The sequence below is a fragment of the Parasteatoda tepidariorum genome, chromosome 7 (genome assembly GCF_982258835.1).
Source record: "Parasteatoda tepidariorum strain Cologne lab strain chromosome 7, Ptep-v5.0, whole genome shotgun sequence".
NCBI lineage: Eukaryota > Metazoa > Arthropoda > Arachnida > Araneae > Theridiidae > Parasteatoda > Parasteatoda tepidariorum.
In genome coordinates, this window is record NC_141761.1 from 83,253,982 (window position 1) to 83,278,696 (window position 24,715).

At 29.0% G+C, this 24,715-nt stretch overlaps 1 protein-coding gene across 3 annotated transcripts in view; it reads left to right on the forward strand.

The window, feature by feature from the left end:
• Window positions 1-13,831: 13,831 nt before the first annotated feature.
• sdk (sidekick cell adhesion molecule) overlaps window positions 13,832-24,715 on the forward strand; it is a 48,089-nt gene continuing 37,205 nt past the window's right edge. Inside the window, exons 1-6 of one of the 3 annotated variants that reach the window (XM_016067876.4) lie at window positions 13,832-14,210; window positions 17,864-18,236; window positions 20,548-20,820; window positions 21,081-21,365; window positions 21,898-22,003; window positions 23,486-23,691. In XM_016067876.4, the coding sequence (XP_015923362.2) occupies window positions 17,969-18,236; window positions 20,548-20,820; window positions 21,081-21,365; window positions 21,898-22,003; window positions 23,486-23,691 (1,138 nt within the window). In that variant the 5' untranslated portion in view covers window positions 13,832-14,210; window positions 17,864-17,968. The remainder of the gene's footprint in view (window positions 14,211-17,863; window positions 18,237-20,547; window positions 20,821-21,080; window positions 21,366-21,897; window positions 22,004-23,485; window positions 23,692-24,715) is intronic. The other 2 variants (XM_016067875.4, XM_087168153.1) reach the window with 2 other exon arrangements.

The following is a 24,715-nucleotide window of genomic DNA, read 5'->3' on the forward strand; positions in this document are numbered from 1 at the left end:
GGAGGGAACAAAATTGAAAAGTAAACAAGGTTCGCAGCAGGTCAAGCATACCTTGAGTCGTGTGAAATCATTAGATTCACTATTAATTGAAGAACTGGACTGTGCGGAACTCACTGGAAAGATTCCTTGCAATAATGAAGCATTACAAGAAGTGGATAGAATGAGAAATTATAGACCACCATCAGCTTCATAATTTATAAAAGAAAAACAATAGAAAGCGAATAAATGGTAACAAGCGAAAATAATAGTCCAACACCATATATAGAATGGAAAATTGCAAGGAAATTCGCTTTTTATTTTGCCACTTAATATTGTGATTCTCTCATATGTATATACTAATTATAAATACGTGTATATTAATATGTATATATTAATTATAATTATTTAATAAAAAGTACCTAAAATAAAAATTTTCTTTGCTGACATTAAGTAGGAAATAACTTTTAAATATTTTTTTATACATATATTACTTGTTTATTTTAAAGTTTTATTTCTAAGTAATTTATTAATTTCTTTATGATCGGCGTTGAGCAGCTGATTCTATTCTGAGTTTACTAATTTTGAGCCCAGCTCAGAGAACAAGGAAACTTCTGGCTCAACAAGTTTTCGTGGAAGAGTTTGCGTTACATAGAGCGGAAAGCCTGCTGGGCGGCTTAATCTTTAACTCAGTGGCGGATCCAGCTGGGGGGTCATAGGAGTCATGACCCCCCCCCCTCAAAAAAAAATTCGAAAAAAAAAATTAAAATTATAATTTTTTTAATAGTTGACAAAAGGAATAAAATATTTTAAAAATTATTTAAGGGGGTATATACACCTAGGTAGGTCGATCTTTACAAGATTATTAATGCCTGCGACATCGATTTGTACCCATCAATCAATATGTTGTTGAGAATTTTAATAACTCTGCCAGATAATGCAACAACAGCAGAACGTTTCTTTTCAACTCTTCGACGTCTCAAAATTTGCCTTAGAGTAACTCAAAATCAAGAGCAATTAAATGGACTCGCATTATTAAACATTCATTGAGAAATTGATTTGGATGTTGAAAAAATCATTAACAGATTTGCCAAAGATTCTAAAAAACGCATTACATTTATTATTTAAAGATTTTGAATACTTGAATTATTTATGTATTGTTCACTATGAAAAAAATAAATGAGAAGACTGGCGTTTAAAAAAAAACCTAGTTTTTTTTTAATAAATACTTAAAATTTTTTTTTTTATAAAAACAAATTAATTGTAGGGGGGGGTCTGAGTCTATGACCCCCCCCCCAGGAAAAATTTCTGGATCCGTCCCTGCTTTAACTGAAGATATTTTACGTCAGCACTGTAGTCTTGTGCAAGCCGCAGCACAATTTGTATCAGTCAGCCATAACTAGAATTCGAACCTGGTTCACCTCACGGGACTCGAATCCTCTACCCCCTTACCAACTGCGGTCATTAAGTAATTTATTTTATTTTATTTCATAACCGTCGTTGAGCAGCCGGCACATTTTCGAGATTGCGACTACCGATGTTCAACTCCGTAACCTTGTAATTTTGAACCCAATCCAGTAGACAAGGAAACTCCCGGATCAAGTATTGAGAGAAATTTTACCTTCGAGGAGGATTTTTTTGATGGAACAACCCACATTTACGAATGGAGAGGAGAAACTTCCCATGGTTAGCCCGAAGGCAAGAGGACACTCACCCATGATCCGACTACCATAAAGGATATTTTAAATCAGCTACATATTTTAGGACGGACATTTTGTGATGGCAGCGACTCGGGAGCAGAATTCCTAAGAACCAGCCACCACTGTGATTCGAACCTCGTTTACGTCACTGGGAGGCGAACGCTCTATCCTATGAGCCACTGTGGCTCTTAAGTAATTTATTTCTAAATTCGTCGAAATTTTTTTTCTAAGTAATTATCAATTGGGGTACCAATAGTCAATAATGCTTTCAAATACGTAATACTGTATCCAAAGCCGAATTAAGTTTAGTAAGATTTTTCTTATTTCCTTAAACTTAAACACCATAGAGAAGAGTTAATTTCACGGCATATTCCTATATTAGGTATTCTCAAAAAATATGAACGCGATCAAATATCTTTTCCTTCCATCTAAACAGTAAGATTTTGATTATATGTACACGTACATTTTATGTTTTATTCGAGGTAGAGCACAGGCCAAGATGTTATTCTTAGAGTTCGATGTTTCATGAATGACTAAACATTCCATTTTCGAATAAAAGTCGAGCTAATTTAGTATTCGGAGCATTACAAAGGAGAGTGCGTGATTGTGATGTGAAAACAATTCCATCTCTTGACACCCATAAACTCTAAATATGTCTTTGTATTCGGAGCACGGGCGTGCAAATATGTTTAATCAGCGGTCAGGTGTGAGGACGACCTCTGGTTGAAAGACGATAAGAACAAGTCGGGAGAAAAAAATAGGGTGAATGTTAAGCAGATGGAACTAACTTTCGCTCATAGAATAGAACAAAAACAGGAAACCATTTCGTAAATGTCTTTCTTTCGAAGTGCATAGAAGAATGTAGGTATTCGAATCGGCGAATTACGGCTTAATTTTCTTGAACTTTACTGTGGTAGGTCAATTTTTTTTAAAAAAACTACTACTGGCTGTAAATAAATCGAAAGAACGCCGTTATCTTTACTTCAAGACCTTTTAGAACATGTACGGCTTAATGGGGATGAAATTTAATCAGACACAAGAGACAAATAATCTTTTTGTTCATTAAAAATTATGCGACCCTGAGTTTAGAATTATTCATGTTTATAAATGAGTCAGGATGGTTCTGTGAATATGTCACTGAACTGACGTTGTGAATTATTCGGATTCTATTCCCGATATGGGCTTGATGCCAACCAAGCTTCAGATTAGCGGGTATCCGCATATCAGCGAAATAAAGGAGATCGCTGCCCAATGCTGACTATATTGCTGCAGTGAAGGCGTTGGTCATGAAAATATGCAGACCAAATCTCCATGTCCTTCCTGATTTACAGTGTGCTGTAGCATAACTATTTTTTTCTTCTTTACTCAAGACAAAATGTTTGAAAGTTTTTCTATGATGGAACAAGATGTTTACCATCATAAGCGTGTATCAAAACCCTTCTTACATCTTGATGGTACCATCAAGACTGACCATCATCCAACGTTAGGAATTTGAACTACTTTACGTTGGCCTAACATGAGTAAAAAGAGCATGGTTTGATGGTGCAACAAAAACAATCCATCATAAACCAACATATTTCAGTGGTTTCCAACTCAATATTTCATCAAAAACCATCCAACTTCTTGATGGAACAATAAACACAATATAATTTCTACAAATATAACAATTTTAAAATAAATGAAACATTTTCATACAATTCTAAAAGTGCATTTTAAAATTACGGTAAATAGATAAAAGTAAGGGAAATTTTGTATATTTTTTTAGGGTTAAACGAATACTGATTGTGTTTGACTATGTATGCATATAGATTGACATAAACATAGAAATATCCATCAAGTCAAGTGTCACAGAGCAAATAAATAAATGAATTAAAACGCATATTCAGAGGCGTATCACTTTATAAAAACCTAATATGGAATAATCGTGCCTTGATGCGATTTCTGTCATCAGAGGTTTTCTTGGTGAATATCATTATGCTGCAATCAGAATAGCTTGGTTGGTAGGATGTTGGACTCGTGTTCGTGAGAATGGGAGTTCCAATCCAGTAGGCGGAAGAATCTCCGCGTTTTAAATGGTAACTGGTGCATGTTAAATCTGTCAGGGTTACAAAGTGTTCCAAGTTTCCATAACAAATCAATACCTCTGTTGCTAATCCAGGAGTTGCCTTGCCTTCTATGTACAACTATTACAATTATAATATGTGCACTTGTACAATTATAATAATTTATTTATTTACTATTTTTCAACAAGTAAATAAAATGGAAACGTTTTTCACGAATATTCAAGCCGCGTGGCAAAGCCTAAATAATGTATATCGAAAACCTTTAAGCAGCACCTCCTAAAAGAGAGAAGGCTTTCGCGCGGATCAATTTCGTAAACCGACGTAATGAACATAAACTACGCTGTGGGGGTTAGGTTAATGCGAAAGAAATCATAACGTTCGGACTACGAAAGGATCCGATTTCTCGATTATGATTGCCTGTGCGGAGGCCTTCTCTCTTCTTGGAGCAGTTTCTCTAAGTACTTCATACTTACAATTTATTCAAAACTGTCTACTGCATTATAAATATAATTTACTTTTCAATCGAAAGTAAAAAGTTTAATAGGTTATAATATTTAAATATTCTTATTTTAAATTGTTGCGTAATATAATAGGATAACTTTATACTAAGGAATCGCCGCTTTTAATATTTAGCCTTTAAATTGAAATAATACTTAAAAATAAAAAATTTTATATTAGTAGAGAATACTAAGAAAGAAAAATAAATATATATTACAGGTAAACAAACCCGTTAAATTTTTTATTTAAATTTTTCGTGACAACTAAACAAACTTGGATCTTCATGTGAGAATTTTTTTTTCTTCTGTAAAATGTTTTAAATAATTTCCCTGTTGATTTTATGACATCTAAAATTAGCATACAAAGTATTATTTAAAATTTGTGACTTGGTCATTGGCATTGAAGGGTTACTAACTCTAAGATTTATTTGAAGAAATAACGCCGCCAAATAATATTTAATTGGCTGAATGAACAATTACGGTAAATCAAAATTTATGGCGAGGTTAATAAATGCATCAATTTGAGATAGATAGAATTAAAGAAAGATTCATACTCCGAAATATTCTCTTACTTACACTGATTTTTTTTCTTCTTTTTTTTTTTGTAAAAGAATTTATTACTTCAAACAAATAATTTCTTTAGGCAAATTAAAATTTCATCAATCAAATTTTGGTAGTTTTTTTAAAAACTGACCTGATTTGTAGCACCTACAAATTATTAAAAGTTCTTAAATAGTTAGACCCTTTTCGCTTACTTCTTTTTTGCTTTCAAAGTAAAAATAAAAAAAAACTATAAATATGTTGAAAATGAAGAATTTCTTTTTAAACACAAGTTTCAATAATCATTGCATAATAAAAAATGTAAACTTTCTAAACGACTAGAATATCTTATTTAATCTATGAAAAAGAAATATATAACAGGTTTTCAAAACCACTAGTTTAATGGTAATGATGTGAAGATAAAAAATGATCCAACTAGTCAGAAAATTGCCATATTTTCAACTGCTCTGGTGTATAAAAAAAATATCTAATGCATTTCTTGCGGATATGCCATTACGCTGTATCTCATCTCTAACATCAATTCTATATCATTGGCGAATTCTTGTGGTGCGAGTCACATATCCATTAATACTGTTGATAATAACCACATTTCGAACGTTGCGGTTCACTTTTGTGAAAGAATGTCAGAACTGTTCTTTTTTTTTTTCAATAAAGACATTCGGTGATATTGTATCGTATACGAATCATATTATTTTATAGTAGTAGTTGTAGTTGTTTCTTTACGTCACATTAGTTGCACTATGGGCTTTTTTTTCTTCTTCCTTTTTTTAAAAATATTTTTATAACCGGCGTTGAACAGCAGCTCCAATTTTTTAGTTTACGGCGACCAATGTTCAACCCTGTAGCCTTGTAATTTCGAACCTAATCCAGAAGACAAGGGAACTCTGGTTCAAGTATTGGGGGAAATTTGCCTTCGTGGAGGAATTTTGGGTGGAACTAACCCACATTTGCGTTACATGGAGAGGAAAGTCACAAAAACCTCCCACGGTTAGTTTGACCGCAAGGGACTCTAACCCATGATCCGTCTACCACTGAAGATATTTGAGGATAGCACTGTGGTTGGTACGAGTCGGGTGGGGAATTCGTATCGACCAGTCATGACTGAGATTTGAACCCGGTTCACCTCAATGGGGGCGAATGCTCTATCCCCTGAGCCTCCACTGCTCTGAGGACGATATGAAGACATGCCATCACAATTCTGATCCTCAGTGGAAGGGATGGCTCCCCGCTTTGGTTCATATTATTTTATGATAAATTGTAATTTTACTATTTTAAAAAGTGCAAGAACTGCTACGTTAGAGGAAGAAATGCAAAAGTTAATAATATGTAAGATATTATGTTCGGACTGCTTTATTTATAGCATATTAGAAAACAGATACAATATCTTGAAAATGTCATATTTCTTAGAACTTCAAAATGTTTTTTGAATTTTGGGAAGAAATGTAAAAATTTATAATTACGTTATGTATCGTGCGTCGGACCGTTTTCTTTATAGCGTAATAGAAAACAATTCTGCCGTGCAGTTGAAAAAACAACTTGTTTCACTATTGATTTCGAGAAAAGTGACTTCACAACTATTTTCTTTCTTCTACTAATGCTCTAAACGCTAAAATAAAATTTTCGAAAACTGATAAAAGAAAATTTATTTTTTAAAAACATTTCTTTGCACACACGCAATATGCAGCTTATCATACAAGGATGCCAAATTATAAATATCTAAATTTAGATTTTTTTTTTTTTTGGTCGCTCATTGATTTTTTTATGTATTTTAATTTAATTTTATATACAGGGTGATTCTAAAAAGATGGGAAAAATTTTAGGAAGTGATAGTACACACCCAGACAAACAATTTTTATCAAAGAATGCATGGTCGAAAACAAAACCCAAAACCGCTAGAGGGTGTCAAAGCTTATGTTCTTATATGAGGCAAAAACACACAAAGAAGGATGAAGTTAAGTTATAAAAGCAAATTTAATGGCATGTCATTACAATAAGTGTTCAAAACAGTGGCCGGCAGCGGCTATGCTGGTACAAGGCGAACTTTCCCTGCAGCAGCTGAAAGCTTGGCGACAAATAACGTAGTGCAGTAACTCGCAATAGGAATGGAGCTTTCTCGTTTGCATGAAAAAACTTTCCAAATGCGCCAGCACCTTTGCGTTTTGTTTTCGACCATGCATTCTTTGATAAAAATTGTTTGTCTGGGTGTGTACTATCACTTCCTAAAATTTTTCCCATCTCTTTAGAATCACCCTGTATAGATATATATATTTGCAAGGCGGAATAACAGTCTCAGAAAATGTTGTATTTTTCAGAATTTTTTTGAATTTTATGAAGAAAGTTAGAGGAAAAAGCTTAAAAATTAATATTATGTTATATATCGTGCGTTTGGATAGCTTTCGTCGTGTGTTTCGAATAACATAATAGAAAACAATTACCATCTCTTATAAATGTCATATTTCTTAGAATTTTTGAGCTTATTTGAAGAAATATTAAAATTAATAATACGTTAAATATCGTGCGTTCGGACTGCCTTCATCATACCATAATGGAAAAACTTCTTTAAAATGACATATCCTTTAAAATTTCAGAAATGTTTGATTTTTTAAAAAGAAAATTCCATAAAAACAAGAAATTGTTTGTAGAAGGAGAAAAAATTTATTACAATTAGCATTTTCTGCAAGTTCGTTACAATTTAAGAGGCAAAGGATTTCTCTTATATCCCGACACACAATAATAGTCTTTTCACATTCTTTTGGAATAGTAATGGGGTATATGTACTTAATCATCTTTTATGTTCATTGACGCAAACAATAGATAACTTTTTTGGGATACAATTAGTTTTAAAGTTTATATGTTGACATTACAAAATGATTTATTTTTTACCCATTAACTTCAAATTGGCTTTATACCATTCCTACTTCCAGCTCGCATCCAAACTCTTCATATAATAAGCGTTTGCACACTTGGAGTTTAAATTTGCTACCAAGGAATTTTTTTGGTTATTCGTCAATTGTTTGTTGCCAAATGCACTTGATTCTCTCTTTCACTCCGGAAACATTCACAAACTGCCATATTCTCACATCATTACAGTCTTTGAATGTGTGGCGCCCCACATATTGTTTCTTAAAATATTTATGTCAATATATTTTCAAATGAATAGCAACGTAATTATTTCAGTTATTCGAAAAGTGTTAGTAAAAATGCCGATTATTCTACCACATAAAAAGTCGAACGACATGCGTCGTAACGTAACTATTCGATTATTGCATTGAGCCACTTTTAAGACGCTTGTGAACAATTTTACTTCTTTTCCACCGTTCCTTACATACTCCTCTCCTCTCTCACACTATCGTCATTTTACATACTATAGGCGTCATATGGTGGCTTCCTGTAATTTGCTTATTATTCTTTAAATGTGTGATAATCCTACAGGTGAAATTATTACTTTAGAGTTCAATTTCCGTGTGGTTCTGAATTTTCCTTAATTTATGGAGATGGGAAGATGAAAAAGTTAGACTTGTGTATTTTTTTTTTCTCGAAAGTATTTTGTATTGTGTTAGTTAAAGCTTGGTTACGAAACTGACTTACAATTACTGAAAGATATAAATTTAATATCAAAAATCCAATTTGGATTGCATACGAAACGACAGAACGGCACTTACAATTAAATAGATAATTTTTTCACGATAAATAAGTAAATAAACCACATTAGAAAAATATTAAGAATTTCACTTTTGGTGCTTATAAAATAAGATTTATAGAAAAAAATTGAATTTCTTTGATACATTGTATGACATTATTCAATTTATTTCATATTCCAACATAACTGTGTAAATTTCCTGGTTTTCAGAATTTCAGGAATTATTTCACACGAGTTCAGATCAGATTAAAACCTGCTTCCAATTAGACAAATAAATGAAGAATTTACCGATGTAACTTTTATAAAAAGGGTATAATTCTCCCAAAAAAGTGAGGCATGTGTATTTTTTTCCAAACTATTTTGTATAGTGAATTTATTTCTAGTTAAAGCTTGTATAAATAAAGAAATTAACTTACGAATACTGAAAGTTTTACAATAAAAATCCATTTATGATTGTATAGGGAAGAAGGAACGGCACTTACTCCTAAATTAAAAATAAAATTTCTTCTTACATAAGTAAATAAATAAATAAGCAAACCACATTAGCACAGTATCAAGCATTTTACTTTAGATAAATAAAATAAAATTTATAAGGAATAATTGAATTTTATTGATACTTTGTATCATATTATTCAATTTATTTTCCATTCCGACATAACTGTGTCCATTTCCTGGTTTTTCAGAATTTCAGGAATTATTTCACACGAGTTCAAATCTGAATTCAATCTGGTTCGAATTAGACAAATAAAAGAAGAATTTACCTATTTGACTTTTATAAAATGGCTATAATTCTCCCAAACGATTTTTGTTTCGGTTCAATCGTCAAGCGTTATAGGATCTGGCAGCAAAAGATATTTACTTGCAAGGAAGACGAGTGTGTAGTTAAGTTCCACCTGAGCAAACGATGACAATTATTTTCCATTTATGCTACAGGATCATCGTTTGATCTTTTTTTCTATGCAATTGTGTTTGCACACAATCACTGTTGTATTTGATAACGAATTTGGGCCAGTGGTGAGAAAGGCAGACATCATCTTGTGTATACGGTTTGATGAGCTTATTGCAAAGTGAGAAGAACTATGTATGAGCTTATTAAAAACAGGATGGAGTATTTTTAAAAGTGTCCCACATTTGGAAGAGTGATTGGCAATGAATTTTAGTAATATGGGAACTTATGAAGTAAAAATGATTTTATGATATGTAATTTTTTTTCAAGTGATAATTATTTCTATAGTAATTAAAAATGAATAAGGTGCGTAAAAAAATAAAAGGACCACTCTGAATAACTTTTAATCTAATGCTCGCATTTTCACGTTCTAGAATTCAATCTTAATGGTTTGATGGGGTGACTTCGAATATGCTAAATATTTCCTACGGACAATATTTCAGGTAATGAAATCAGACACAGAATTTTACTTTCTCTGAATTAACATACCTCTTTTTCGACGGGCTTGGATTTCTAACCCCAAAAATATAGGGGATAGCCACAATCTGGTAAATATGGTCCCAATATAGTTTGGTCAGGAGTGCTGTTCAAAGTTTGGACCCCTTGATGCTAGTTTTTGTTTTTGCGCATTTCGCCATATGTCAACAATTTTTTGAGCAAACTGAAAAAATCTGGCACACAATTTATTCAAAGATAATTTAATGTGAAATGTATAGCTTTTAGTAAATATTTTTTATTTTATTTAATAATAGTTGAAAAAAATTGAATTGTAAGGTATGCAATTTTTTACATCATCTTAAAGAATGTAATTTTACATGGCAAAATACTAAATTTGAGGGAAATCATTCGAATAGAACTTGAGAAATCGAATTTTAAAAAGTCGTATTTATAAAATTCGATTTATTATGAACAATTAGATAGATTTCGATCAAATTTTTTTGTTTTGCCTTGTAAAATTATATAATGATCTAAAAAATTGTGCATCTGATGATTCAAAATTTTTTCGACTGCTATTAAATAAAAAAAAAAAAAATAAATAAATATTTACTTAAAATAATTTTTTTCAGGGAATCATGCGTTGTACTGAGAGCACATTACTAAAAGGGATTTATTATTTCTAATGTCAATCTTTATTACTTCAAAGCTATTTCAGTACAAATTTATATTTACTAATTATATAGTGTGAGCTTCTAACAATTTTCATAATAATTTCTCGGTTCCCCCCTTTTTTTTTCTTTTGTGTTTTAGTTAGAGAAGACTGAAATTAAGAAGGTGAACATTATTTGCAGGTCAAAAGAGATCTCCCCGGAATTTCGTATTTATTTATTATTTTTCATTTTAACGTGAGTGATAAGTGGATTTTTAGGATGTTCTCAAGAATTGCTTGGAAATAATAAGAAAGAATAACTACACCTTCTCTATCTCTTTTTCCTCTTCTAGACTAGATTAGATAAATTAATTAATTATTTAGTTACTAGCACTCATTCTTTAAAAATGCCGTTGACCGACATGCAAAAATTTAATTTAATTTAATTTAATTTAATTTAATTTAATTTAATTTAATTTAATTTAATTTAATTTAATTTAATTTAATTTAATTTAATTTAATTTAATTTAATTTAATTTAATTTAATTTAATTTAATTTAATTTAATTTAATTTAATTTAATTTAATTTAATTTAACCCCATCCCGCCCCAATAGGGAGCATACATAGAATACTGAAGTCTTGAAATGCACGTCTGTGTCTTATCAGTACAAGAAAACGAATAGATTGTGAAGAACAAAGGAGGTCTTCAAATGAAACAGCCACGAGAGGGATCCTGGGTTGCACGGGTGTAAATGTACAGATGTAAAGATGTGCTGTTTACTGAGCTCCATGTTACAACTAAAGAATGTTCCGTAATACAAATTTGCAGGTTACATGCCCTATAGTCCAGTCAGGACAATAGAAGTTGGGAACATAATATATGAACATGGTAAAAAGTAGAAACTAACTTTTTATATTTTAAGTAAGGTAGCTGCCCCATGGTCTGTCGGAAGGATCTCAACTATACTTAACGAGATATAAAGTTGGCAAACTTATATTCATTAAATGAGCATCATGGTTAAGCTGAGAACTTTTCTGTCAATCCACGTTTCTTGCCGGTATGGCATACTGATCTCTGCAATTTGATTCAAAGCTAATAATCTATGTTTATGTTCATAATATGTTTTTCTATTTTAAGAAAACAGATTCGGTATTATAGTAGCATTTTTTTAATGAAATTAATTAAAAGACATTAATGTGTTGTAAGTAATAATTTAATTAATAAATCTTGGAGAAATGAAAACATACACTTTCATAAAATTCCTAGGTGGCATTAAAAAAAAAATGATGAAAATGCATATTTTAATTCACTTATAAATACCTATTTCCAAAGCAACGTTTTATCAGCAAAAAATTATATTTTTATCTTTTTTTTTTATCTGGTTTTGTGATCATTATTGATTGGAGTGCAGAACACATGGTCACGTTCACATGTATCCAAATAGTTTTGAAATCTACAAAACGAGTATGCATGAATAAACTGTAAAGCGTGAATAAACTGATATTGCATTGCGACCAACAGCAAGAAATTGATTATAGATATCGTTTTCTTTTATTTATTTTAATAATAAAGAAAATCAATAGCTACCTCTAAATTACATGTCCTGGTTTGGAACTGAGTAAGAGCAATTTCATAATTTAAATTACAAATACTAATTTTATATCTTTAAATTTCAATGTTTTTAAATTTCATATTTGCTTTTCGTACAAAATTATGAGTAGATAAAGTGAATAATAAATAAATATGGAAAAAATATTCATACTATAATTCATTCTATAATATCTTCGCTTTTTATTTTTATTTCTTGCGTCTTTTGTCAGGCGCGAATGGAAACTTGGATTATTTGATGCCAAAAAATGATTGTAAAAAATAATTAACATTTTATTACGAAATATTCTTTATTGAATATCACTGGCGTTGGGAGTCCGATTTCTACAAAGTAGATATCAGGACAAATGCCCCACATTTGCGAAATCCTATATATATATATATATATATATATATATATATATATATATATATATATATATATATATATATATATATATATATATATATATATATATATATATATATATATATATATATATATTAATAAAAGTTCTTTAATTAAGAAAGATTTTTGTTCAATTTTTCATGCATCTTAAGTTCAATAATACACGCTATATTTTAACAACTTGCAAATATAAGTAACTCTTGTATTATTTTATATTTATAATGAAGAGGGTGATAATAAACATTTTAAGATATTTAGTATCTTTAATTAAGTGAAGTTACTGAACCAAATTTTATCAAATGTCGCAAACATTTTCCATGATCATGGAAAGTTAGATTCTGGGGTTAAAAATAAATGCAATTTTTTTTCTTCAATAACGGATGAATAAGCAGCAAAAGTTCTGAATTTTGTAATATGATGAAATGAGATAAAAAATAACTTACCTAAAAAAATATATGTATAAATCAATGATAATGATCCGAAAGGATCCTTATTATTATCATTTGGGTTATTAACTTTATACGTTTGCAAGGTAATAAAAATTTTATATACTTTTTCAAACTTTTGAATAGAGTAGATATTATTATATAATTTTTTTTCAAATTTCTCTATTACTTTTTGGTTTTATAAATTTATTTCTATAAGTGAAATAAAGTATTAATTTCTGATTCTTCATTTCTTAAAAATGTAAGTTTTGAAACATTTAGTATAGATATTTGGTATCTCATAATGAAAGTTACTGAGCTGAATTTGTATCAAACTTTACAAACATTTATTATATATCATGGAAAATTCTGTAATGAATTAACTACTAAAAAGCTTTTGATAAAGAAAAAAATAAAACAAATTTTATCATATGATGATATATGATTGAAGAATAACTCATTAAAAAAGAGCATTAATCGATAATAAAATCTGTAAAATAGGATCCTTCACTGAACTTAATCAAAAGTGGTTGAGCTTCTTTATTGTCTGAATAAAATGTTATAAATTACTTTTCCAGCTTTTGAGAGGTTTTATATACTTTTTCCCGCTTCTGAAAATCAAGTATAATTAATTGTTTAATCTCTCTACCTCTGCTTGGACGTAAAAATTCCGATAATTGAAATAGTGTTAATATTTTGATCCTTAATTCTTTGAAAATTGTAAGTTTTCCAAATTATTATTAACAATATAAAAGAAATAATTTTTTCGTCTACAGAATTCTAGAGCTTAACAACTAGATAAAGAAATGAAAATGATCTTATAAAGCCAGGCAATCAACTTGCTGAAAATTATCTTGCATAATGATAAAACAGAACCAGTTTTACCAATTTTTTTCACTTTCAAAAGAAACTTCGGCATTTCAGTCTCTCAATCGAATCCATTCTGTTTGTGGAATAATCGAAATATTCGATAGAGTAGCTAACGATGAAAATATTTTATATCGATATAACCGCAGATTGTTTTCTCCCCTCACTTCTTCTCCCTACTCGCCGCGTCGCCCAAACAAAGCCTGTGTGCTGGCTGTTGTGTTTACCTAAGTTTGTTGTATTTTAAATTTTATATTTGTGTTCATGTGCTTTACTTTGGATACTTTTAACAATGAATTAGTTATTTGTGTTCTATTTTATTCAATGAATTATGTTTTTAATCGCCGCATTCCTTAAGAAGTGACTTCATAACTTCTGGAAATGAACAACAGGTGAGAAAGGAACATTGCCGTGCACTCCCTGTCCCTGGAGGAAAGTTGAACGGAACAGGTAAAGTTGAATATGGCGTCCTTGGTTACACAGAATAGAAGTGTTTATATTTTGTACTTTTCATTGAAATGATAGTTTTTAATTTTTATTCTGTTCTAACGGCAGAATTTTACGTTTTTAACTATAAGCGATGTTAACTTTGCTTCGATTAAATTTCTTATAACATTATAAAGATTGTGTAGTTGATAATTAGAAAAAAAAAATAGAAATCTACCTAATCAATTACCTCAAATTTTTTCCTTTATATAAACCAATAATGTAATTGGTAGATAAGAATGCTCATCTATTTTGGGGTAGCATGCCAAAAAAGTTTGAAAATACCATGCTGATACCTGACTGAGTCGTTAAAGTAAAAATTTATTTCTAAATTAGGTATGTAAATGATTTACAATTGTCTAACTTATTTTCTTTACTCGCTTGATACATTACATATTTTTATTTATTTTTATAAAAATTGATATTTTGATTGATTTGTTTGGTTACTAGTCGCAAGTTATAGTTAGTATGTGATTAGTAGATGTAGTTACAGAATTACATAATAATTTACAACACCTAACTTATTATCTATAAGTTTATGAAAGTAAACCTATAAATAACTATAAATAGAAAGAAATATAAAATTAAAATTTGAGGGTATTTTCGTACCGTGATCTGTCATGCTAATTACAATTGCCAAGGTGCCAAATTGATTTTAAATTTGCAAATTTTTTATAAAAAACATACAAAGGTTTGTCTGGCAGCTGCGAGTTAGTCCTCTTTTGAGATGTTTTTTTTTTAGTTTCTCGTGGGCTGCTGCAGGAAGTCGAATCTTCCCAAAATTTTTAATAGACTACAGCAATTAATTTGTACTATTAATCAGAAAACATAATTTGTTTTACTGACACTAGATCAAATAAATGTGAAGTATATGGTTAAAATTGGAAATTTTCTGTATAGGGTCCGTCTTGTGCCAGAAAGTCTACCAAGGCAAACAGGCAAATGTCAGAAGAAACTGAAAACAGAAAGGCACTACGTCAAAAAATATAACTGCCATCCCTGCAAAGACAACTACTAATTATTTTTAAAATTTTTGCAAGTAAAAAGCTCTTTGGGTCTTGACAATGATAGTTGACACAGACAGGCACACTAAGCCTTTTGATACAGAATTATTATTAAATATATTTTTCATACTTTTTTTTATTATTTTATTTTAATTTAGATCAAAATAAGTGAAAAATATTTAACATTTTAATGAATTATGGCTATGAAATAAAGTATGAAACACCAAATTGGTGTCGCCAATGTCTTTTTCTATAGATTAATGATAAAACCTTCCGAACATACTCACTTCATAAAAGTAATTTTTCAAATTTGCTGCTACTTCAATCTGAGAAAAATAGTTTTCCTCATTGAAATTCTTTTAATTTTCAAATTAAATTATTGATAAATTTTAGAATATAAATGGAAAAATTTTTTTTAACTACTTTTTGGGATTTTATATCGTACAAATCTAATTTGAACTAATGAAACAGATTTTTTTAATAACTATTAGACTATTTTTTATAATTAAAAATACCCAAATATATTTTTCTTGTAATTAGAGTGTCAGAAAAAAATATAAAAAAGTGATTCTCTTGTCTCATCCACGTTAAAAGATTATACAGAAATGTGTCCACAATCTGATTTTCTTCGAAATAATTTGAGTAACTGTTACAAAGGATGTCTAAAGATAGATTTTATTCTGCGATGCTTTCTTTTGTTCATTTTTTTAAAATTAAGCTTTAAAACAGTGCAGAGCAGAGTTTGTCAATATGCATCTAGATCTATAATTCATATATCTGATTTGAGCTATTCCTAAAAAGTTACACTGTAAAAAAAAAAAAATACTTCAAAAATTTTTATTAAAATTTTTCAACTTCTTGTTGTAGAAGAAAGATAAAACTTTAGAAAATTAATCAATAGGTAATTGAAGAAATCCGTATCGTGATCTGTTGCGCCAACTATAATCTCCAAGACAACTTGCTTCAGATTTCAAACTTGCAAATTTTTCAAAAAAAATATGCAGAGGTTTGCCCGGAGGGGGGGTTGCAAGTTATATAGTTCAAATTTTTTCTTTGCTGTGATTCTTTTTTTTTCGTTAATTGTGGGCTTCTGTCTTAAGTTACCAAGACTTAGTAATTATTCTGTTGCAGATTACAATATGAAAATCTTCCCATTAAGGGGATAATAAAGAAACTTTTTCAGGCTTTTTGAATTAAAGAAATTAACTGCTTTTGCTCTAAAACTACCAATATTTGCATTTGCGAGAAAAGTTTTGCAACAAAAGCAGAATGATATATCTAAAAAGCCATTTCTCATGTGGTTTCCATTTCCACTATCTATCAGCGATTGCAGCAGCAATCAAAATTTATAAATTACCTATCATTATTAGTCTGATTTTTTCTGTTTTTTCCAAAATTAATAAAAAAAAAAACAATAAGTTTACAAGTAGTTGTAATAATGGAAATTTTAATAAATGCTTGCCATCATTTATTTAGTATGTGTGAAAAATTAGGAAGAATAATAAACTAAGAAATCAATAAAGCATCCATTTATGTCCATAGCGATTGGTTTTCAGGATGCATGTTTTATATTAAATTAAAATTATTAAATCAATACACAAAATAGAATTTTTTTTTCTGTGTGTTGCTTTCATTATTAGTAGGTAAAGATTCCCTGCTCAAATATTCTTTTTGGGAAGCGCAAATATGCTTTTGTTTTATATGGAATGAATTAAACTATTTTACTATGTTTTGGAAAATTCTGCAGACTAAACAAGTTTTAATCAGAAACATCAGAGCATTGCTCGGTTCCTCATCGATATTTATTATTACAAATGATAATGCTACAACTTTTATTATCAACAAAGCTTTTTTTCCCTTCATATTTTGAATACCTTCACATACTTTTAGATTTATTTATTCATTTTTTATTTTAGTAATTTGGTTAAATATTTATAAATTTCAGTATCTTTATCAAGGATTTCGTTATCATCAATTGAGATAAGTATAGAGAAAAAGTTTATTTGGAATAGCTCCGAGTTAGAACACTAGTTTTTATTCGGTTATCAGTTAAAGGTTGTTAAAATAATAACGTCAAATTTTTCAGTTTATCAGTTGTCATAATATTATAATGTCTATTAACATTAGTTACATACTAATGTTTGGTGATTTTTACAGGAGTTTATACACAATAATTGTGTAATTGTTAGTATAATTTTTTCTAAACTTGATTTTAATATCCATTAAAAACTTTAAAACAGATTAAAACTTAAAAAAAGATGTAATTTCTGTCAAATAGGAAGTTAAATTGAAAAAAAAAGTAGCAAGGTAGCTTTTAATTGATCAATTGATAGCTACTGATAATTGTTACAAAGCTAATAGGTAGATTTATAAAGGGACATCAGCTAAGAGATGTCTATTAAAAAAAAAAAAATAGCTTGTATAAGTAGTCCAAGAGGCTACTCATTTAAATATCAGCCACTGTAAAAGTGTCTACTTACAAATTAAGAAATCTAAGTAAAAACTGTTTTTTCACATGCTTCTGTCATAAAATCAAATTAAAAATTTTTTAAAATTTTTCTCCTTGTAAAAATAATTTTGAAAAAAATTGACAAATTTTATTTCTATTTTTAGCTTAGAAAATTCCAACATAAAAAGAAGATGAAGGAATCATTCTTGCAAAGTTCTCTTCTATCCATTTAAGTTATTCAAAAATTGGAATTAACCAACTGCACAAACATGTCCAAAAATTGCAACGATAGATGGTTGCAAATTTCTTCGCCACCCTTGTGCATTATTAGAAACTTTTATAAACAAGTTTCGTTTAAAATGACATTGTTAAAAGTTCCTTTCCAACCATGTGATAAACAAGAGTTACGTTTCCTGAACTCTAATTCAAAGTGTCTTAAATCTCCGTCCATATCATCATCATTGTATCACAGTGTGCTGTTTCATATACTGTTGTGTGTTCTGCTGTTATTAGTGTTTCCTCATTATGCTTTGGCAAGTAAGTGATTTATCGATTAATTCATTTTTCTTTTTATGGATATTTTTAACATGTTTGCAAACACTTATCATTAGATTGATCACTATCATTCTTCAAAAAATTTATTTTTAAGAAATTAGTCATAGTGTGTCAGGATCATATTTAAGAATTGGATCAAATTTCAACCCCTAATTTTAGTATGGTTTTATCATTGTTCCCCTTAAGCGTTTTTAGAAGGGTGGCCAGTCCTATCTACTCTTTGATTCCTATATATAATTGTGCCCTTTTTGTTAAAATAGGCCACCGTCTCTTAAAAACACTGCCTTTTTTCTCATATTCCATTAATAACAAAAATAAATATCTCACTGTTTAAATGATAATTATACACTGGTAAAATTTTCTGTGTACATAGGTGTAATTCTATTACAAATATTTACTTTGTTAGGATTATTCTCAACTGTATAATTTTTTTCAAATTTTTCTTTTTTTGGTGTTTCTCTTTTTTTTCATATTAATGAGTTTTTTATGTAATTTTAAAATTATTTCTAAAATTTAAACTTTTCAAATGCCTTTTTTTTTCTTCTTTAAAAATGCACTTTTAAATGTTTTTTTTTTCTTAATAATTGTCAGTTTAAATCATGGAAAAAAGTTTTCAAGTTGTTTATAAGTTGATCATTTTTTTAGTTAACTTTTTTTTTTGAAAAAAATTTATGCTCATAGAATGTCTTTAAGGGTGGGTGCCTTTAATTATTTTTTATAAACTACTATGATAATGTGTGAGAATTACTTTTTGGAAAATATACAAAAAAATAGTTTTAAGCAGATAATTGAGAAATTGTTGTGTATCAAATTCAGTTATTGCATAATATTACCTAATTTGATAAATTTTGACGATGGTTAGTAAGTGCCCTTTCTCAATTCAAAGTGCTCTTTTCTTTTAGGAATTATCCTGCCTTTTTTTTAGTCCTAGGAAAAACTCAGGTTTTTTGTTAAAAATTGAAGTAACGATAAAATAATCGCCAAGATAACCAAGGGTAATCGAGGCAGTTCTCAGGTGCTTATGGAATAATTCTCTGGTAATTTTTGTATGAGATTCAGTTAAAGTTTAACTGATTGGTGCTGCAATTTTTTGGAGATGTTGAATTAATTTTGCCTTTGAGTGAAAAAATTGTGTTTTGTAAATTTATTTATAAGCATTGATAAATTATAGTTCTTAGAAATATGTAATGAAGATTTAATGACTTTAAAAACCTGCAATGTTTGGTATTTTTGATCAATAATTCAGCTTACAAAAAAAAGAAAAGAAAATGTAATAAATAAAACTTTTTTTTTTTATATTGTATCTTATTTTGATTAATTTGTACATTCATCTAGCAACACGAAGTCATTTTCAATAATTTAGTTTTATTGTTTCAAAATCTCACACTGTCAGTATCTTATTTTATGTTTTTCTAAATTCTATCAAATTTTGTTTATTTTATTTCAACTATCAATACATAAAACAAATCATATTTTCACTTTCTTTCCTATTTATTTCATGTGTATGAAATAAACGTTTTCATATTACAGTAGGGAACTGATTATCCGGAACGATCGGGACCATCGCTATTCCGGATAACTGATTTTTCCGGTTTTCTGAATCGCTACAAAAAGCCGTTTTTTAATTGTTAAACCCAACTAAAAAAAAATGTTTTTTGGAAATAATCTTAAAAAGAAGAAAAAACGATGAAGTAATACACTAATGATTATTTCCAAAATGATGGTAAGGTGAACATCTTTCAAAAAAGAAAGTAAAATCCTAAAACCTTATGAGGAAAAAAAATTTTTTTTTTTAAAATGGCGGGAAAATTTATTGAATTTCGTTCCGGTTTTTTGGTTTTCCGGTTTTCTGATTTCCGGATAACGGGTTCTGTACTGTATTAATAATTTTAGGTCGTATTATTGAGGACTCCATTTACCGTAAGGTAGAGTGGGGTAAGCTTTTTCATAGGACTGATAAAATTTATTGACTGATTTTTCATAGTGTAATTGACTGTTGTTGTCAATTACATATCACAACGTACTTTACAAATTATTTTATATACAATTACTTTTAAGAATTATTTTATATTAATTACTTTTAATTTGGTCTTTGTTAAGGTTCACTGACCCAAAAATGAATTTCTACCAAATTTAATTTTCATTAGGTAAGCTTATATTCATATAATTATAAGCCAAATTTTTCATCATACGCCAAATTTTAATTTTCTTTCAAAAGCAAATAAAAGAAAGTAATTATATGTCATTAATATATGATTTTATATTAGTGATGTTTATTAATTTTTAATTTCAGACCAACCCTCTGCTCCTCAGTTTATTGTTCAACCATCATTTGCTGGCAGTATAGTAACTGAAAAACAGTCAAAGATTCTTCAATGCCAAGCTATTGGTTATCCTCCACCAGAATTTCAATGGTTTAAAAATGGAAAACCTCTTAGAAACTTTACACAAGATCCTTTACTTCGACTTCAACAAATTACCAAACAAGATAGTGGTCAATATTGGTGTATAGCTCGTAATGATGCTGGAACAATATTTAGTGAAAAAACAACTCTTACAGTTGCTTGTAAGTATTCATACCATTATTCTGTTAAGTCTAACCTTTGAGTTTCTTTGAAAAATGTTTAAGGACATCTTGAAAATACTAAAATTTGCCCAAAATTCAACTTCTGTATTAAAATATCTAAAGCTCTTGCTAATGTTGTACTTCATTAAAAGGAAATAGTGTATAAAATTTTAGTGTTAATAAACTTTTTATTCTTTACACTTTAGTAGTTAATTATTGTTAATTTTTAATATGCTTATAACACATTCTTTTGTTTGTAGTTATGGATACTTTGACATCTGTTACAAATATCAGTATTACTGTTAAAGATGGAGAGGCAGCAATTTTAAAATCTCCTGCTTTAGAAAGCATTCCACCAGTATCTATTTCTTGGCAAAAGACACTCTATGGGCGATTGCATGGCATCAACTATGCTGTATCCTTAGAAAATGATTTAGTTATATTAGCAGCTAGTAAGGAAGATGAAGGTTACTACCTAGCTTCTTTGACCAATCCTCACGCTGGTCAAGAAGCAACTGGAGGACTTGTCCATGTTCAAGTTGTTGGTATGTTAATGATTTGTCTTTATGTTTGATAATTGTAATGTAATAGCAATGCAGATTATGCATAGCCTCCAAGTTTAATATATTCTACTAATTTCTAGTCTATCAATTTTTAGCCATCTAGACATAAACAACTGTCATAATTTTTGTACATTTAAGAAAGTACTTTAATTTGGAAAAATTTCTGTCCTCGCCATGGAATTTTTTTTTTTTAAATTTAAATTTTTTTGTTTTCTATGTTTATTACTAGATTTAGGGCAATTCTATGGTGACTGATGTTGTACTTTAAAAGATTTTCTTTTTTGCAAACTTATCAATTTAAACTATCGAACTTATCAATCTAAAATCTGTTATTTTTTTTCTCTTTTTATGCAATCAGTTATAGTATATTGAGTAATGTATCAAAGTGTATCTTGCATTGAATTTAAAATTCTAAAAATCTTGCATCATTTCTCTGTACCTAAACATTATTGTAAATATTATTTTTTTCTATCCTGATTTTCTTTTCAATTTTAATTGAACTTTTTTGTAATAGGAGAAAGAAGAGATTTTGTTCCTGCTCAAATTATCATTCCGCCTAAGGATGCTATTTTCAAACAAGGAGTTTATCCTGCGGCTCTAGAATGTATTGTCAATGCCAGGTAATTTAGTTATGAGTGTTACTTTAGTATGAGTTTTACTGAAAACAAACATTTTGTTCCTGTAGAATTTTTTGCACATATTCTATTATTTTAACAAATATTTCCTGTTGCTATTTATGCTTCAAGTCTTGTTATTTTACAAAAAATATTTATTTAGTACTTTGTATCATTCTGCATACCTTTTATATGATTTTTAAAATGTTGTTATTTTTGTGTATTAATTTGACAATATTGGTTATATATTTCTTATAATGAAGGTTCAGAATAACATAAACTTTCTTTGATTCAGAATGTCTGTTAGAAAATTGTTATATTTTTTTAAAATATAGTTTATAAAAATAAATAAATAATTTATAAAATATAGTGCATGTTTATAAAAATTAATTTTGCTTAAAACTGTTATAAAGAAGAAAAAAAATTTGTGTAACATATATGCTGAAGCAATTTTTTGGTTTATTCTATTTTATGCTATGTTTTGATACTGTCCAAGGATAGCCATCCTTTTTTAGGACGATGTTAATATTTTTTGATTGATTTTTTTAAATCCTTTTTTTAAATTAAAAATATAATCTCTCTCTGAACATTAAAAATATATTTCTTGTTTAACAAAGTATCTTAATCCTTTGGCTCTGAAGTTGCAAATAACTTAAAACTGCCTTTAAACAATTTTTTAGTCAATGTTATTCTATACAAAATTTTGCTTTATATTCCAGTTAGTCAGATATCCTCCAAATAATAATAAAAAGCATTGTTAGCTTTCAAAAACAAGGGCACCTTCAGTTTTAAAGGCATTAATCTTGCAAAATATCTCACTTATATTTAGTTAGATTTGTGCCCTTTAAAATGAAATTCAAAATTCTCAAATATGAGAAATAATATTTTATCCCTAATAACTTAGCCTAAAAATTGCACTTAGCATTAGTTATTGGTTAGTGCACACCTTGCTTAGCACATTTGCATTAGTTATGGTAAACTGAAGGTCCTGGGAAGTTTCTGATTCTTTTCTTAAAATTAAAAAAGGATAACACTTTTACAAAAAAGGACAAGGAAGTTCCATTTAGGTCTGTAAAACGGCAGGGACACCCTTCTAAATACATTTAGGGATAACACTGAGTTTGTGCTTATATTTATTTTTATAAAAACTTATTGTATGCGTTTATCTAATTTTTCTTATAAGTCAGTTAAGGTCTTAAAGTATTTCTCTTGTTGCATTCCATTCTAACTAAATATAGTTATCTTTGTTTAAATAACTAAATTTATTTTTCAAGATTTAAATTAATAATGATTTATTGATTGATTTTTTATTTATTTTTAGACCATAAGATTGTTATGTTTTAAAAATTTTAACTAATAATTTTTTTTGCTATTTAATTTTATTTTATTTATTGTTATTATTATTATTTTTTAAATTTTACTATTTATTTTTAGGCCACTAGATTTCACAATCTTTTTAGGTTTTTAATTCATCATTCTTATTTTTAGGCCATTAGATTCTGTAGAGATTGTTTGGAAAAAAGATGGCTTGGATTTAGCTTTGACTGGTTTATCACATCTTTTATCATATTGGAATAGAACTGTTACTCTTCTAAATGTTGGTGTTATACATAGTGGTATCTATGAATGTGAGGTCAGTATGAAAGAAAGCAGTGAGATTAAAGTCAAAGCATCTGCAAATGTATCTGTAATCAGTAAGTGATTTTGCTTATTTTTGCATATTTCAATAGAATTTTATACTTATAATATTTTTCAAAGACAAAATCTGTGAAACAAAATTATAATTTGCTTGCCATTGTTAACCCCTTAACTGCCCGCCTTAACGCTTTCCCGAAGTACGATGCTTTGCATTGCGCTGCTATAATTAGAACTACACCCCTCCTTCAGAATGCAGTAAAATGGCCTTGAAAGTGTTTGCTTTGCGAATGTATTACTAATTTCGGAGGAGGGGCAATGGGAAAAGGATGTTATGGAAAAGTGATATCGTATTAATTGCTTGTGTGTATTTATTTGAGTAAGGTCGGGTTTATTCTTTTTTCGCTTTTGTTTCCCGTATGTATTTGGTGCTTTTTATTCTTTCCATCAACGTCTTCAAAGAAAAATGCATCGCGTAAATGTGCTGTTTGTTCAAGAAAAAAAATTCGTCGTGAATCCCGCTATCAGTGCGATGAATGTGATGTTGGTTTATGTGTCCAACCATGTTTTAGGATTTATCATACAACAGCTAAGTTTTAATATCTTTTATATTGTATTTTAATTATTTAATTTAAATTTTGCATTTTCTTTCTTTCCTTTTTTTGTAAAATTAAACTGTTTTTAAATTGCAAAGCGTGCATCATTTTTCCCACTCAAAACACCGTGTAAGAAAGTGCACTTGAGCGAAAAACGGTGGCACTTACCTTGGGATTGATTGCATTTGGGTCTTTTTTCATGACTGTGTAGTTTTTATAAGATGGTATTAAAATATATATTGAAACATTGAAAGTAACTAATTGAAAAAAACCAACATCAGGCACACCCTGATGGAAAAAAACTTGTTGAGACAGCCATGACCTGCTTTGGACTGTAGTTCCAAGAAGAAAATTTTAGACTTTAAAGTGCAATTTAAATAGTGTTTTTTCTTTTTCCTCCTTAAATATTCTAGACCTATTGGATTCTGGAAAGTGTTAAGGTTGGCAGGGGTCTGTCCATACATTTTGTGAAAGGTCCGTTTTTGTA